At 32.4% G+C, this 18850-nt stretch overlaps 1 protein-coding gene across 1 annotated transcript in view; it reads right to left on the bottom strand.

The window, feature by feature from the left end:
- The window catches only part of CNBD1 (cyclic nucleotide binding domain containing 1), a 409277-nt gene that overhangs the window by 57359 nt on the left and 333068 nt on the right, over positions 1-18850 (bottom strand). The window contains 1 exon segment of the mRNA XM_033842861.1: positions 784-921. Within this exon segment, the coding sequence (XP_033698752.1) occupies positions 784-921 (138 nt within the window).

Below are 18850 nucleotides of genomic sequence, written 5' to 3'. Positions count from 1 at the left end.
CTAAAGAAATCCCAACTATTAAAGACCTAAATCAAGAAGATGGATGTCTCCTCATCTCCCTCCAGCATGAGCACCTCACTGTGACTGATGCCAGTGCTCTGCAGCACCTGTACCATTGTTAAACCCTATCAAGAGGAGCTGACAGAGCATGACCATGGTGGGCTCCCAATCCATCATTTATACAAACTTCTTCTTCCATCCAGGGGAGAAGAAATAGAAGAGAGGGGAATTTGGGGATTTGACTAAAAGAGAATAAATTGTTAAAATTGAAGAAAATAAGTTATCCTAATGCAGCAGAATTAGGGGCTCAGAATTAAGTTCTGATCACCTACTCATGCAGCTCTCAGTCTCGATGTATGTTATACATATGAAATAGTGTTCAGATAATGCTCAAGTATTTGTTCTTCCTAAGGTAGACTGTAGAGGTTTAGAGATCTCTGATCATTCTGGTATCCCTCATACATGACATGCTGTTGACACCCAAAACATACAGTTGTTGAATGAATGAAAGAGTGAATAAGTGAATGAACAGATGAATTTTAAATTCATGGAAAACCAAATTCACTCAAACATATAACAAATTATATCCATAGAGACCTTTCCACTTCAACTACTCATAGGAGACTTAAGTGATATTCATCAAATATATCATATTTTTATGGTCTCCAGTTCAAGACAAATTAAAATATAAAAGAGATATGGACATCTTCTGCCTACAGAGACAAAACTTAGTGTTAATTTATACCCATATTGTGTTAATACATAGATTAGATACGGTCATACCGATTTCAACTTTGCATAATTCTTTGCAGGGATTATAAGGATTTCAAAATCTTCTTCTGCCACCACTGAGAACGCCTTTGTTTATGATTCAGTCTGAGCTGTAACTTCCAGGGTTCCAAAGGTACTCCATTGTCCAAGCTGTAAAAACACCAAAAGCTACTTAAACTTCATTATCATTCATCAACATAAAAATACCAATGATAGTGAAAGGATCAATCTAGGAGAGCCAGCAAAAGGATAAATGGTAGATCACACTCCTGCTCTTTGAAAGAAGGGGATCTAAACATACTTGCATGGATGTCATACTTCTTTTGTCCAATGTCACTTTCCCAAAGCAAGAAATTTTTGTTTTAATTTTTTTTTCATTAGCATGAAACAAATAAGTTATAAGAATAGATCTTCTGTTTTATTCACTGATTCATTTTAAGTGCCTGAAATTGTGCTTGGTACATAGTAGCCATTCAATAAATATTTGTTGTAAGAATGAGGAAAATAGTGTACTTATATCCATGTTCTTCTGTTTATTTTATTATACTCATATGTTGGTAAGTAATAATGGAAATGAATACAGTGTTAGGCAGGTATAAATCACTGATATATATATGCATTCATGTATGGTCTCCTAATTTACTATGCTAAGAATAAATATTAAGCATGGGAAAAATGTTACCACTAGAATACATATTGTAAGTTATTAGGCTGTAGTGAGAATGTGTACAGTTACAAAGAGGATTTGTATTCATGTTTGCCTGGGAAAATTGAAGGACATCTAGAAAAACAAGGGAAGCTTCTCAGAGAAAACATCAGGTCAATAGGGCTATCTAATGATGATATGGGAAAACTTCCATCTTCCACTTCATATCCATAGAAAGGCTGAATATTTTTCTTTTTAGTTGAATGAATAGCTGAGATTGAATCTGCAAGTTTGGAAATAAAGGAGGACTTGAAACAATTACTGCTGAAATCAAAGTGGTCCACAGTGATATCAAACTAGGAGGAAGTCCTAAGGGATTGAGTTCTGGGGTTGTCAACCATATTGGAATAGGAAACTCAGGACTATACAGGTGAGGAATTGGAGTTGAACACTTTTGCTTAAAGCCTAGGACCTTGAAGGATTGTCCCATATATTAAATGGAAACAACAAAAACTCTAACCATTAATCTAGCTATGGAACTGTGTGGGTGCAGAGTATACATTCACACATAGTACAGGACCCAAAGCTAATGTAAAGCCTGGCACACAACTGAAAAAACCCTAGGATCCAGGAAGGTTCAATTTTAAACTCTATGTATGAATTCAGAAGACAAGGAACTCCCACGGAATGCAATTCCTGATAATAACAAAATCACTACAGAAAATTGCAAGCCACATAAGTGGACAAACCCTTATGAGGAAAGTCAACAAAAAAAAGAACCAGAAAAAAAAATGAAGAACTTAAAAGAAGCAGTACACGTTTAATATATTAAGACCATAAAACCAGAGCACGACATTATGGAGGCAAAAAGAGGCATTTTGTGAAAGAACAAAATTAAATTTCTATAAGTAAAAATTAAAGTTATTGAAAGAAAAACACAATGAATGTATTAATTAGTAAATTAAAACTAAAGAAAGAATTCAGGACACGGACAAAATATGAGAAAAACATCCAGAATAAACTATGAAAAATATAGAAGGAATGGAAATAAGTGGGAGATTTTAAAAGATATAGAAGATAAATGAAGACCATTCAGCCTATTTCTACTAGGATTTCCAGAAGAAAGCTAAAAAATATGAGAGTGAGGTGATACATAAGTGACAATAGCTGCAAACTTCCAGAAATGACAGAAGAGTTGAGTCCTGAAAATGAAGGAGGACACAAAATTTAGATACATATTTGTATTTTATCTCACTAATCAAAATTTGTTATACTTCCTTAAACTTTCTCCTCCAAATCCCCCTTCATCATCGTATTAGTTATCAATAATTTCAAGCAGATGTTTTCTATATATTTTTCCAGATTTTCTAATTTTTTTAAAGTATAAGACTTAGTCTGAGTTACCTAATAAATTATTATGAAAGCATAAGTCCTCCATGATTTTGAATAACCTTCTTAAGACTTTCTTTCTTCATTCATTAACCAATATCATCAGACAACCCAGCAATGTTAGGAAAGTATTCAACTTCCTTGCTCTTTACATACCCACTTATTTTAGTTGAATTAATTTTAAAATTAACATTTATAACATTTCCATTCTGTTCTATAATATGGTCACCTTCAAAATGCTAGAAAAAAGAACATTCGAAGAACTAGAATTGTGTATTTACTTAAAATAACAGTAATATAGAGTGAGAGTAAAACAAACAACAAGATGATAATTTTAGGCAGCATGTGAAATAAATTACTAAAAGATGAATTTTAGCTGGAAAAGCATTGAATCCAAAGAAAATGGATGCAAAGAAGTTGATAAAAATTGGTAAATGTAAATAGCATTTACTGATATATAATAAATTTTAAATGACTAATATAGAATGCCTTTAAAATGAGAGAAAGTTAAAATAATTTTACAACAGAAACTCCAAAGAAAGGAGCAGGAAGATAGAATTAAAATGTCTATGCTCTGGAATTAGGAAAGAGAAAAAGATTTATGCAACTTTTCTTAGTTCAAATTACAAATTTAATATAGGAATTAGAACTTTTTAAATGGAAAAAAGAAAATAAATACAATGATATAAAAATAAAGAAATGATAAAAATTTTTATGTACCTAAAGTGTCTAATAAACACCAATAATTTGACTTAAGAAATAAAAACAACAAAAGCAAATGATTACAAATATGACAAAAATATTTGTAAAATTTCCAGAAGAGAACAGCCAAATGAATCGCACACAAAAGAAACATGCTCAACCTCACTTGAAAACAGAGATGTACATGTTACCCACATATATTCATCCATCAGAATGAAAATATTAAATTACTCTAACCTATGAGACTGGGGAGATACTTTAATACATAACTCTAAAAACTGTAAAAAGCTTGAAAAATGGGAAATAAATAATAAAATAAACAAAGAATGCTTAAAATACTTTATCCAGTAACCCATTCCCTAGGAATCTACCTTAAATAAATAAATACTTTTTTAAGGATACATTTAAAGATGTTAAGGCAGTACTTTTTGGCAACCCCTGACTGGAATATTCCTTAGTGGTCACCTACTTAGATCAATATGTGTGTGTGTGTTTGTGCATATGTATGTAACGTGTGTGTCTATATATGTATGTATCTATGTATGTATATATATATATATTTGTGAGTAAATTATACATATATTCAAACAACTCTAAGTTTTAACATACTGTTAATGATTTGTAACATCTATACATCTTAACCTAAGATTCCTTATAATGAAAAAAAAAGTAATAGGTGAAAATTTATGTTAAAAATCTATTTTTATAAAGTGAACATTTACAGAAACAGTAATTTGTGTAAGTGTATACAATTGTTTATATCCTGATGTCAGTTCAGGGAAACATATACAAGTGTAAAAGGCTATTCAGAGGAGAGATGGAGTGAAAATGGCAAAGGATTTATTAAATTTTTCTTCAAACTTCCTTGTATTTTTTTCGATGATAATAGGGAGTATGGATTAAATTTTAGACATTTCTGAAGACATTTAAAATGCAGGTTCAAAACAACATTCTCTGTCTCCTAAGACAATAGAAATAAAAGCAAAAATAAATAAATGGGACCTAATCAAACATGAGTCTTTGCACATCAAAGGAAACCTTAAACAAAACAAAAAGACAACCCTCAGAATGAGAGAAAATATTTGCAAATGATGTGACCGAAAAAGGCTTAATTTTCAGAATATATAAACAGCTCATACAACTTAACAATGAAGAAACAAACAACCCAATTAAAGAATGGGCAGAAGACCTAAATAGACATTTCTCAAAAGAAGACATACAGATGGCCAAGAGGCATGTGTAAAGATGCTCAACATAGCTGATTATTAAAGAAATGCAAATCAAAACTACAATGAAGTATCATCTCACACCAGTCAGAATGGTCATTATTAAAAAGTCTACAAATAATAAATGCTGGAGAAGGTGTGGAGGAAAAGGAACCCTCCTACACTGCTGGTAGGAGGGTTCTACACCTCCTACACTGCTGGAATCTAAACTGGTACAGTCACTATAGAGAACAGTATGGAATTTCCTCATAAAACTAAAAAATAGAGTTGTTATATAATCCAGCAATCCCACTCCTGGACGTATATCCAGAAAAGACAAAAGCTTTCACTTGAAAAGATACATGTACCCCAACATTCATAGAGGAACTATTTACAGTAGCCAAGTCATGGAAACAACCTAAGTGTCCATCGACAGATGAGTGGATAAAGAAGTTGTGGTGTATATATACAATGGAATATTACTCAGTCATAAAAAAAGAATACAAATGCCAAGATTATCATACTAAGTGAAATAAATCAGAGACGTATGTGGAATCTAAAAAAATGTGCAAGTGAACTTATTCACAAAGACTAACAGACATAGAAATCACACTTATTGTTACCAAAAGGGGAAGGGGGGGGTGCATAGGGATAAATTGGGAATATGGATTAAAAGATACACACTACCATATATAAAATAGATAAACAACAAGGATCTACTTATAGCACAGGGAACTACATTCCCTATCTTGTAATAAACTACAATGAAAAAGAATTTTAAAAATAGATATACATATATGCATATGTTGAATCACTTTGCTGTACACCTGAAACTACACAATATTATATAACAAGTATATTTCAATTAAAAAAATTCTGTGTTATTTTTCATGCCTGTATTATCTCTTTTAATATCTTTATATTGATACATAATATATCTTAAATTATATACATCAAATGTTTATAGCTGTTATCTCTAGGTGATGGAATTGCAGATAATGCCCCTTATTATTGTGTACCTCTCTTCATTTTCTAAATTTTTCAATAAATATAATTTAAAATTAGACAACATTATGAAGTTATTTTAATGACCTACAACTCAATCTTAATTTTTTTGAAAACATTTATCAAGGTTATGTTGATAATCCTATTTTGGTGGGGATAGTTAGTAGAGTTGCACAAAAGGAAACAGTTTCTCTCACTTCTAAACTCTCATGTTATTTTACTGAAAAATAAATTGATAGATAACTTTATTGGGAAATAATATATTCCCATGATTTAAGAATTAACTTCTCTAAAAATGCATAACCCAAACAACTTGTCTCTGAATATTATGAGTTGGTAAACCGATTACAATTTCTTTTGAATAAAAACATCATGTTGAGTTTTGTGCAAAACTGCATTTTACAAAAATAAACTCTTCTGAAAAACAGAAAACTTTTATAAGTATAATTTTTGTTCTTGTATCATTTTTCCATTGCTTCTAGCTTCCAGACACATTAAACAAGATCAGTGACTAAAATTACAGCTGCTATTTTTAAGCCAAGGAAGGGTTTTGTTCTTAATGCTATAAAACATTTTCTTTTTTCTAAGGGGCTGAAGAAGCAGACAGAGAAAATACAAAGCCTCTATAGATCAGGGGTTCAAGGCTGAGGTCTAAGGATCGACTTTTAAAGACTCTTAAACTCCTAATATATTATGACACCGTATGTGATTATTTGTAAATTTCCATTTTTCTTGAGTTTCTATCGCTTTCATTAGATTTTCAAAGTTGTCTGTGTCCCGAGAGAAGGTTAAAAAGAACTGCTCTAGATAGAAAAATATTACTTTTCCCCTATGATTTTAAAAGGCTTATGTAGGAACTACTTTCTTATAACCAATGTTATACAATAAGAGAGGGATACAAAGATGTTGCATTTTATAATCTTTCAGAGGATTTTGACCATATTTGGGTTGTATTGTGATATTTAGAACGTAGAAGCAGGCACAAACATAAGGTGAGGATAATTTGCTTGGGACCTCATCTCACTGGCTGAGAGATTGGACTGTGTGATTCTGTAGGAATTCTCTGGGTACATTTGTTCCAAAGTTGTATGCTGAGTCAAACAAGATGTTTCCTATTATATGAAAAGAATTGATCATTTGAGGTTATATTAATAGTATTGAAGTCTCTAAGTGAAATCTACAAACCAAGTCGATTTTTAGATATAGTCAATAAATTCCTCTTTAAATTTGGCTAAACAAGATGTCCTTTTATGTCCCCTCACACATTTTAGCAAAAAGAGTCTAGACATCATAATGAATAAGAGAAGTAGAAGTTCTTTTTCTTTCCTCTAAAACAGAACGGTTCTTTCAAACACCCTCAGGGTACTTCCACCTCTTCAATTGTTCACATGAAACACTTGTCTGAAATATCTAGCACACTGACTGCTCATCAATACTACCCAGCTTCAAGGTCCAGTTTAAATCTCATCTTTTTCACAAAGTCACCTGGCTCATCACAGACACCCCTCTGATTTATAATAAAGTATGTACTCTATTGTTTTTTTTATATAACATGCAATGCTTTCCTAAGTAAGGGCACTCTAAAAATTAATGATACTATTATATTACTGTCTTAAAACTGTGAGGATAAAGAAATTTGTTTCCTTCCCCTTAATATAGGGAGATTTTCAGCAGCAAATGAGCCTGAATTGCATAATCATCATGTGCTGCCATTTTAAGACCAGTAGTATTCTAATCAAATGTCCTTAATTTTAAAAAGTCCAGTTGTAAAAAATTAATTGCTCTATAGGTAAATCTTGAACTTGGTAAAAATTTATCTGATGCCTTCCTTACTTAATTTCACTGTGGTTATAGGAGATTTCAAATTTAAATCATTTGAATCAATCATTTGAAATTTGTTGAGACTCAACCTGTGACTTAGCACTAAATCAATTTTTAAAAATGTACCATGACCACTTAAAAGGAATGTGCATTCTGCAATTGTTGTTTGTATTGTTGAATACAAGTCTATTAGATCAAGTTTGTTGTGTTGTTCAGAATTTCTATATCTTTGCTGATGTATTTTTTGTCTAGTTCTTTATCAGATTCTATTTAAAAAAAACTCCCACTATAGTTGTGAATTTGTTTATTTCTTCTTTGTGCCCCATCAATTTTCACTTTATATATTTTGAGGTCATAACTTTAGGGCACATAAACTTCACACTCATCATGAAATATTCCTCTATCTTAAATGATGCCCTTGCAATAAAATCAACTTTACCTACTATTAGTATAGCTACCCCAGCCTTCTTTTGGTTAGTGAGATCTTATTTATTATCTTCCATTATTTTTCTTTGAAAATTCCTGTATATTTATAATGAGGTGTGTCAGCATACACGGTTTTATTTTACCTAAGCTGACAATCTTTGTTTATTAATTGAAGTATTTAGTCTGTTTATATATGATGTAATTATTGATATATTTGTGTTTAAATATGACATCTTAATATTTGTTTTCTATTTTGCTATCTACTTTTATGTCATTTTCTCTCATTCATTGCTTCATTTTAAATTAATCAAACATTTCTCTATTACTTTATTATGTCATTTTTTAGCTTAGAGTACTTTTTTATTCTTTTGGCAATTACTATAGTAGGAATAAAATGCATCCTTGTCTTACTAGAGTATACTCTAAATTATTAATTTTTTTCACTTTCCAGAAACGGAAAGACTCAAAAAATCTGTAACTCCATTTACCCTATCCTCTTTTTTGGTTTTATCACTTTTGATATATTTTATTTCTATATACATGTAGACCTTCACAGGTAACACTGTTTTATACAGTCAAGGAAAATTTAAATCAACCACATATTCACCAGGTTTCTTTGTTCTTCAATCCCTTCTACATTCTTGTAGTTTATTTGGAATAATATTTTTTTCTGCCTGAAGTTCTTTGCCTTGGGATTCCTTTTTGCACAGGTCTCCCAGCAATATCTCTTTATTATTTGTCTGAACACATCTTTATTCTGCCTTTATTTAAAGATATTTTATCTGGTTATAGAAGTCTAGATTGACAGCTATTTTTATCACAATACTTAAAGTATTATCATTCCATGTTTTCTGACATAATTATTTATTTAGAGAGCATTAAAATTTACTTTTGAACATATTGTGTCTTTTCCATCTATTTCAATTTTAAGATTTGCTTGGACTGGTTTTCATTACTTTCTAATGTGTCTAGGTGTGATTACCTAGTTTGTAATTCATACAGAAACTTGAATCTGTTGCTTGATGTCCTTCCACAGTTGGGGAAAAAATTCAACCAGTACTACTTCAGGCAATGCCAAATATTGTTTCTGTCCCATTCTTATGCTTCTTTTTCTTAAACTTTTTATTACAAACTTGTCAGAATTTTTCATCACCTCATATATATCTTATGCTCTTTTCTGTATCAGTTATCTTTTTTTATCTTCATATTTACCTGTAATATTTTCTACTAATCTATTTTCCAATTCAGTAACTCTCCTGTTTTATCTAATCTGCTGATAAACACGTCTATTGAGTTATTATTTTGTTATTATATTGTTAAGTTTCAAAGTTACAATTTGTTTTTTTATTACAATTCAGTTTTGTAATGAAATTCTCCCCTCATCTATTTTCTTCAGAATACAATCAGCTACTTTTTTTTTTTTTTTTTTGCGGTGTGCAAGCCTCTCACTGTTGTGGCCTCTTCCACTGCGGAGCACAGGCTCCGGACGCGCAGGCTCAGCGGCCATGGCTCACGGGCCCAGCCGCTCCGCAGCATGTGGGATCTTCCCCGACTGGGGCACGAAACCGTGTCCCCTGCATCAGCAGGTGGACTCTCTGCGCCACCAGGGAACTTTAACTTTAACTTCAATAGCTGTATCACCTGTGTGTTAGTTTTATTGCTTTTTTCTATTGATTTTTTGGTATTTTGTCCTATATATGGATATTCTTGGCAATTGTTTATTCAATGCTGGACATTGAGTACAAAAAACTGTCATGGCTCTAGATGATATCATTTTTCTCTTAGATGCTTTACTTTTGTGCTGACAGTCAATTAGTATAGAGCAGATTAACATAATCCCATAAAGAATTGAGGTATTTTGAGGCTGATTTTAGTTCTGGTTTTCTACTGATAGACTAATATGTTTATGAGAACCTCTTTTTCTTTGCAGATACATAACTCTTAATTTCTATCTGTCAAATGTTATGAGACTGATGACAATTCTTCTTGTTAGAGTTGTAGCTGCATAATTTTACTTGGGTTCTGTGATGGTTAATTTTATGTGTCAACTTGATTGGGTCATGGAGTGCCCAGATATTTGATCAAGTATTACTTTGGATGTTTCTATAAGGGTGTTTTTGGATGAGATGTTCATTTAAATTAGTAGACTGAGTAAAGCAGATTGCCTTCCTTAATGTAGTGGACGCATCTATTCAATTGAAGACCTGAGTAGAACAAAAGACTGACCCACCCCCAAACAAGGGAGAATTTTCCTGCTCTTTGGCCTTCAAACTGATCTTCCTGATTATCAGCAACATTGGCCCCTTATGTCTTGACTGCCTAAATAAACTGAACTCAAAATTTTGTCACTTTGGTACTCTAAGACTCCTGAAAGTCCTGATTCACTATTTTCTTCTTAGTTGTTCATCCTTATTATGCCTACAAATTGCCAGATGACTCAAAGAATAAGCAACAGGAAATGTCTGGATCAAAATAAAGTATTTCTCTTCTTGCTTGAATCATGGCCCTTCAAATCCTGGCTCGTTTGGTTGCTCTCAAATACCTTCAAAACAGTTGTTTGCTTGGTTGGTTTTATCCAGATTTTGTAATTGTTCTCAGCAAGGAGAGTTGTTTGATGCAAGCTACTCTTCATGGTCAAAAGCAGACAGAGGTTCAGCAGACTAAAATGACTGAGTTTTTTTTTTTTTTTTTTTTTTTTTTTTTTTGCGGTACGCGGGCCTCTCACTGCTGTGGCCTCTCCCATTGCGGAGCACAGGCTCCGGATGTTCAGGCTCAGCGGCCATGTCTCACGGGCCCAGCCACTCCGCGGCACGTGGGATCTTCCCAGACTGGGGCACGAACCCGCGTCCCCTGCATCGGCAGGCGGACTCTCAACCACTGCGCCACCAGGGAAGCCCCTGAGTTTTTTTAAAAAGCAAAATCTACTTCACTTTCTATTGTCTGGATTTTTTTTTTTTTTTTGGTCCTTATCATCCCTCTATGAAGGGAGTGACAAAATCACTCAGAATAATCAATTGGACAATGATATCCAAAACTTTTTAGAAGACAGAGGAAGAGTGGAGATTCTGGCAAGAAAATCCAGAAACTGGCACATAAAAATTAGAATCTGTAATAGGAAAAGTATTAAGAAGAGCTTGATCCTGATTTTGACTTTCTTTTCCCCAAATAAAACAAGAGAGAGAGAGATCAGATGATAGCTTTTTAAAAGAAGAAAGGAATTAGTAACATCCAAGCAATATATCTATATATCCATATATGGTAGTTGATAAGCAAGTCAATGAATAGTGATGTATTTATTAATAACAGAGAATCTCCAATGCCTGAACTATTCATCTATTCATACACATCAGACACTAATGAGAGTGAGTACTTAGTATCTATTGTACTTTGCAGGTTATATTTCATATATGTGTGTATGTCCTGTTCACTCCTCTCTTTGAGTTAAATTTCTTTTCAAAGTCTTAGCTACACATTTTCTAGTTCATAACACATACATCTAGGAGTGTAGAAAGGGAGTAGATCAGCAAAGAAAGCAAGTGCCTGGAGAACTCATAGGAAATGTGTTCCTTATATGTATCACACCACTCATAATGTTCTCCTGAACAGCCCAGACTGCATTCCTTAAGCACATGGGCACAGCTCAGCTGATAACCATAAACTGTATCTCAGGTGGATCCCAGTTATTTCCTTGTACATTAATTTTTTTATGTTTCCAAGAGACCAACTCATACAATATCTTCAGCACTGACAAGAACAACAGCCTCCTTTTTCTGTGTTGTTAGATTTGGACTTCTGACTTTATGCTTAGCAGATATGACTTTTTTTTTTCTATGTCCTCAGAAGGTCCTAGTTGACTAAACTGAATTCCGAAGGATTCACCCAGTATGATTCTGCAATTTCACAAACCTAATTTGGAAATACTGAGTTCATTTCAATCAGAAGTATTTTTCAAAAATTAAACCAATTAATTAAAAAATAACATTTGGACAAATAAATATACTTTGTAATTTTCTAAACACTTTTGATGCATAATTAATACTGCTGACTAGTTATAAATGAGAAAAATTTTATACCTCTATTTTTTCAGATTTTTTAATTTTCTTATTACAAGATAGAACTTTATCTGATACATAAGAGTGCACCATTCAACCACTAGAAATAATCATTTCAACATGTTATTTAGTAAAAATTGCTTTTCTATACTGAGATATTACACTGCAAAAAAATATGAGTGGCATAGTCATAATAATTTGAGTAAGCACTAAGAACTAAAAATATTTCTGTATTCTACCATGAAATTCAATGTCAATTAAAGAAAATGTTAACTTCTACTTTAAATAGTCATAAACTTCTGAAAAGTAGCATGTAAAGTTCAGAAAAAAACTAATAGAGCATATGTTAAAATAAATATTTTATAGGTATTCATACATAAATTCTCATCACATGTCCAGTAGCTATTGCAGGTATAAAATCTAGAGTGCCTTAATGAGTTAATATCATTCATGTGTTGTATGGTTTATCAATTTTTAAATTAATTGCTTTGATGTGATTTGAATTTTATATAAAATATGATATATTTTCATAGCTTTGTATAGTAGACTGATTTTTTTAATAAACCAGAAACACTTCTTCCTGATTTTATATTAAAAATAGGACACTTCCTCCACATAACACTGAATTCAATTGTTCAAATATCCATTTATTCTGAGTTTAATGTGTTCTGACAAAGGAGATTCAGTTGAATAAGGTTAGATTTGAAGTGAAATAACTGTGTCAGCTTAATCTGAAAATGATTTAACATCTATATTTTTGCTTATAGTAAAAATAAGTACTTTGAATTGCATTTTGGGCTTTTCCATATTCGCCATTAAAGAAATATGTTTCTTAAGTATACTCTCTACTTTTATAACTGTATAGCCTATTTTTTAAACTTTTCAATGTACTGTTGACCCTTGAACAACACAGATTTGAACTTCATGGGTCCATATAAATGTAGATTTGTTTCAGTAAATATATTGGAAAATTTGGGGGAGATTTGTGACAATTTGAAAAACTCACAAACCGCATAACGTAGAAATATCAAATAATTAAGATAAAATTAGGTATGTCATAAATGAATAAAATATATGTAGACACTTGTCTATCCTTACATAGGTATAAGATGAGTGGTATTTAATATAAAATTAATAATGTGTTAGGGTTTTTTTTTTACTGTTTTATAACTTTGCTTTCAAAGAATTACATTACCATACAATATGCTTCTCTCGTAATTGGAGAAACTGATACATCAGCCTATATCACAGGCAAGTCATTTTATAAAAAATGTAACAATGTTTCCAATCCTCTATCATTAATATGAATTTTATACTGTATGCCATAAAAATTTATAGTAATTCATTCATTAATGTAAAGGTTAGGCTACTGTGAAGCAATTGTATAGATTAACTAGGCCACCCTAAAGCAACCATATTGCTGCTTCTTCATTATCAATGCATGAATTTTTGTACCTGTAAATAAATATGAATGTCTTTTTCACATTATATTTTTATTTTTGAGGTTTAGTATTAATAATGTATATAAAATCTACAGTGATGTAGGTATTGACAGATGATACATCTTGTAAGATGATTTAAACTTATGGTATAGATAAATACAGTAGAGTAGGGAAACGTATTTTTGCTTTCTTATGATTTTCCTAATATTTTATTCTCTCTGGCTTACGTTATTAAAAGAATACAGTATAGGGCTTCCCTGGTGGCGCAGTGGTTGAGAGTCTGCCTGCCGATGCAGGGGACATGGGTTCGTGCCCCGGTCCGGGAAGATCCCACATGCCGCGGAGCGGCTGGGCCCGTGAGCCATGGCCGCTGAGCCTGCGCGTCCGGAGCCTGTGCTCCGCAACGGGAGAGGCCACAACAGTGAGAGGCCCACGCACAGCAAAAAAAAAAAAAAAAAAAAAAAAAAAAGAATACAGTATATAATATATATAACATACAAAATATGTGTTAGTTGGCTGCTTATAATATTAGTAAGGTTTCCAGTCAACAGTAGTCTATTAGTACTTAGGTTTTAGGGGAATCAGAAGTTATACACGGATTTTCGACTGCACGGGGGTCAGTGCCCCTAAGACCCGCATTGTTCAAGGGTCAACTGTATAGTAATTATATAAAAATTGTGATAAAATGTTTATTCCCATATATTTTATTCTTTTTGATGAAATTTTAATTAGGATTGTTTCCTTGTTTGGTGTTTCTGATAGTTCATTATTAGTGTATAGAAAATAACAGATTTCTCTATATGAATCTTGTATCCTACAACTTTACTGAATTCATTTATTAGTTCTAATAGTGTTTTGGTGGAGACTTTAGGGTTTTCTATATACAGTACCAAGGCATCTGCAAATGGTGACAATTTTACTTCTTCCCTTCCGTTTTGGATGCCTTTTAGTTGTTTCTCTTATCTGACTGTTGTGGCTAAGACTTCTAATACTACGTTAAATAGAAGTGGTGATAACGGACATCCCTGTTTTGCTCCTGATTTAGAAGAAAGTCTTTCAGCTCTTCACTGTTGAATACGATGTTGGCTGTGGGTTTGTCATAAACAGTTTTAATTATGTTGAGATATGCTCCCTCTATACCGACTTTGATCATGAATGGATGTTGAATTTTGTCAAATACTTTTTCTACATCATGTCATTTTTGTCCTTCCCTTTGTTAATGTGGTGTGTCACATTGATTGATTTATGAATACCGAAATGTCCTTACATCTCATATGAATGAGTAAAGAAGATGCGGTGTATATGTGTATGTGTGTGTATATATATATGCATATTACTCAGCCATAAAAATAGCATAAAATTCTGCCATTTGCAACAATGTGGATGGACCTAGAGAGTATTACACTTAGTAAAATAAGTCAGACAAAGACAAATACTCTTATGTTATCACTTATATGTGGAATCTAAAAATAAACAAACTAATGTGTATAATAAAACAGAAACAGACTCAGAGCTATAGAGAACAAACTAATGGATACCAGTGGAGCAAGACACAGGTGTGGAATTAAGAGATACAAACTACTATGTATAAAATAGATAAGCAACAGGGATATATTGTACAGCACAGGAAAATATAGCTATTGCTTTGAAATAACTTGAAATGCAAAATGATCTATAAAAAATATTGAATAACTATGCTGCACACTAGAAACTAGTATAAAATTGTAAATCAACTATATTTCAATAAAAATTAAATTAAATTAAATTAATGATAAAATGAACTTTCGTGTTCCGATAGAAAGTCAGTCATTTATACTAATTATCAGGATATTAATTTCTAAACTTTATCTTGGTACAATTGTATATAACCCTAAAAAATAGATGGTTTTATCTATTTCTTCACATTATTTAAAATACTATTAGAGTAAACAGTATTCTGTGTTTTTGCCAAACATTATATTTTTGAAATGTAACCATGTTAACACAGATCATTTCTTTTTTCACTGCTGCATGACTATACTCAAATTATTCATTCTTTTGCTGATGAACATTTGTGTTGTTATCAGTCTTCGGCTATAAAACAATGATGATATAAGCATTATTGTTCATGAGTCTGCATTTCAAATATAACTATTTCTCTAAGATATATACCTAAGGATGCAATTTTTGTGCTATAGGATGTGTTAGCATTTTAACATCTAATATCAAGCACTTCTAAAGTGCAAGTTCTAACTTACATGCAGCATAAATGCATACAATGTCTGTTTCTGCACACCTTCTCCAACATTTTATATTGTCTATTTTTTTAATATTTTCCAATTTGGTAGTAAGTAATACTATTGATTGAACTTTTTGTTATTTAGTTGCATTTATTTTTAAATGTAAAAATTATTTGCTGTGTATTTCCTACATTGCTAAAATGGTCAAGCATCCTTGCATTTGCTTAATCTTTAATTCATAGTTTCTCTTCTGTAAAAGATCGATTTATAAGTTTTGCATTTTTTATTATATTTTCCTTTTAGACCTGTGGATCATTATATATTCCAGATATTAATCTTTTGCCTCTTATGTATGTTGAAAATATCTTCTCCCAATGTATGCCTTGTCTTTCCACTTACTTAGGGTATCAAGAGATGAATAAAATGTTCTTGATTAAAAAATATATATATTATTATAATTTACTTCGATCAGTGTCTTATTTAAAAAGATAATTAAGTTTTTGCTATCATGACATCATGAAGAAATTCTGTCATAGCATCTTCTAAAATATTTGAGCTTATTCCTTTCACAAATAAGCTTGTGATCTCAAATTACTTTTTATGTGTGATGGGAAATAAACATGTAGTTTTATCCTTTCTATCCATGTAGATAACTATTTACCTTAGCTCATATTCATGAATCATCCCACCACTTTCCCCACTGCTCTTCATGACACTGTTTCACATGAGTGCTAATATATGTGCACCTAAGTTTTGGACTCTGGCTGTCAGTATGTCATCTATGAGCCACTTTATGGCTATAAAAGCACTATATTGATTATATAGCTTTATTTTAAGTCTTGATATCTGGTAGGACAAGTATCCTTTTTCCAAGAGTCTTCTTCAGGATTATCTACCCTAGGCTTAGCATTTTGCTCTTTTGTATAATTTTTAGAATCACCTTGTCTAGTTCCACAAACAAATTGGATTTTTTTCATTGGAATTGCATGAAAGTTATACAACATTTTGGGAGACCTGTCATCTTAAAATATTGAATGTTCCTGTTTGTGAACATAATATAACTACATCTAAGATTTCTCTACCATTTATGATAAAAAACCCTCCAGAAAGTAAGCATAGAGGGAACTTATCTCAACATAATGAAGGCCATATATGACAAAACCACAGCCAACATAGTTCTCAATGGTGAAAAAGTGAAACCATTTCCTCTATGATCAGGAAAAGGACAAGGTTGCCCACTGTCACCATTATTATTCAACATAGTTTTGGAAGTTTTAGCCACAGCAATCAGAGAAGAAAAAGAAATAAAAGGAATCCAAATCAGAAGAGAAGAAGTAAAGCTGTCATTGTTTGCAGATGACATGATACTATACATAGAGAATCCTAAAGATGCTACCAGAAAACTACAAGAGCTGATCAATGAATTTGGTAGAGTAGCAGGTTACAAAATTAATGCATGGAAATCTCTTGCATTCCTATACACTAATGATGAAAAATCTGAAAGTGAATTAAGGAAACACTCCCATTTACCATTGCAAAAAATAGAATAAAATACCTAGGAATAAACCTACCTAGGGAGAAGAAAGCCCTGCATGCAGAAAGCTCTAAGACACTGATGAAAGAAATTAAAGATGATACAAACAGATGAAGAGATATACCATGCCCTTGGATTGGAAGAATCAACATTCTGAAAATGACTCTACTACCCAAAGCAATCTACAGATTCAATGCAGTCCCTATCAAACTACCACTGGCATTTTTCAGAGAACTAGAACAAAACATTTCACTATTTGTATGGAAACACAAAAGATCCCAAATAGCTAAAGCACTCTTGAGAAAGAAAAACAGAGCTGGAGGAATCAGGGTCCCTGACTTTAGACTATACTACAAAGCTACAGTAATCAAGACAGTATGGTACTGGCACAAAAACAGAAATATGATCAATGGAACAGGAAGAAAGCACAGAGATAAACCCATGGACATATGGTCAGCTTATCTTTGATAAAGGAGGCAAGAATGTACAATGGAGAAAAGACAGCCTTTTCAATAAGTGGTGCTGGGAAAACTGGACAGCTACATGTAAAAGAATGAAATTAGAACACTCTCTAATACTGCACACAAAAATAAACTCAAAATAGATTAAAGACATAAATGTAAGGTCAGACACTATAAAACTCTTAGAGGAAAACATAGGCAAAACACTCTATGACATAAATCACAGCAAGACCCTTTTTGACCCACCTCTTAGAGAAAGGGAAATAAAAACAAAAATAAACAAATGGGACCTAATGAAACTTAAAAGCTTTTGCACAGCAAAGGAAACCATGAACAAAAGACAACCCTCAGAATGGGAAAAAATATTTGCCATCAAAGCAACTGACAAGGGATTAATCTCCAAAATACACAAACAGCTCATGCAGCTCAATATCAAAAAAAATACCACCTAATCAAAAATGGGCAGAATATTTAAATAAACATTTCTCCAAAGAAAACATACCCATAGCCAAAAACACATTGAAAGATCCTCAACATCACTAATCATTAGAGAAATGCAAATCAGAACTACAATGAGGTATCACCTCACACCAGTCAGAATGACCATCATCAAAAAATCAACAAACAATAAATGCTGGAGAGGGTTTGGAGAAAAGGGGACTCTCTTGCACTGTTGGTGGGAATGTAAAGTGATAGAGCCACTATGGAGAACAATATGGAGGTTCCTTAAAAAACTAAAAATAGAGCTACCCTATGACCCAGCAACCCCACTACTGGGCATATACCCTGAGAAAACCGTAATTCATAAAGAGTGATGTACCACAATGTTCATTGCAGGTCTATTTACAATAATCAGGACATGGAAGCAACATAAGTGTCCATTGACAGATGAATGGATAAAGAAGATGTAGCACATATATACAATGGAATATTGCTCAGCCATAAAAGGAAAAGAAATTGAGTTATTTGTAGTGAGGTGGATAGACCTAGAGTCTGTCATACAGAGTGAAGTAAGACAGAAAGAGAAAACAATTACCATATGCTAACACATATATATGGAATCTAAAAAAAAAAAAGGTTCTGAAGAATGTAGGGTCAGGACAGGAATAAAGATGCAGATATTGAGAATGGACTTGAGGGCACGGGGAGGGCGAAGTGTAAGCTGGGATGAAGTGAA

Source organism: Tursiops truncatus, chromosome 17 (assembly GCF_011762595.2).
Source record: "Tursiops truncatus isolate mTurTru1 chromosome 17, mTurTru1.mat.Y, whole genome shotgun sequence".
In the NCBI taxonomy this organism is placed as follows: Eukaryota; Metazoa; Chordata; class Mammalia; order Artiodactyla; family Delphinidae; genus Tursiops; species Tursiops truncatus.
The sequence above is the reverse complement of the archived record's forward strand: the minus strand, read 5'-3'. Positions and strand labels throughout refer to the sequence as shown.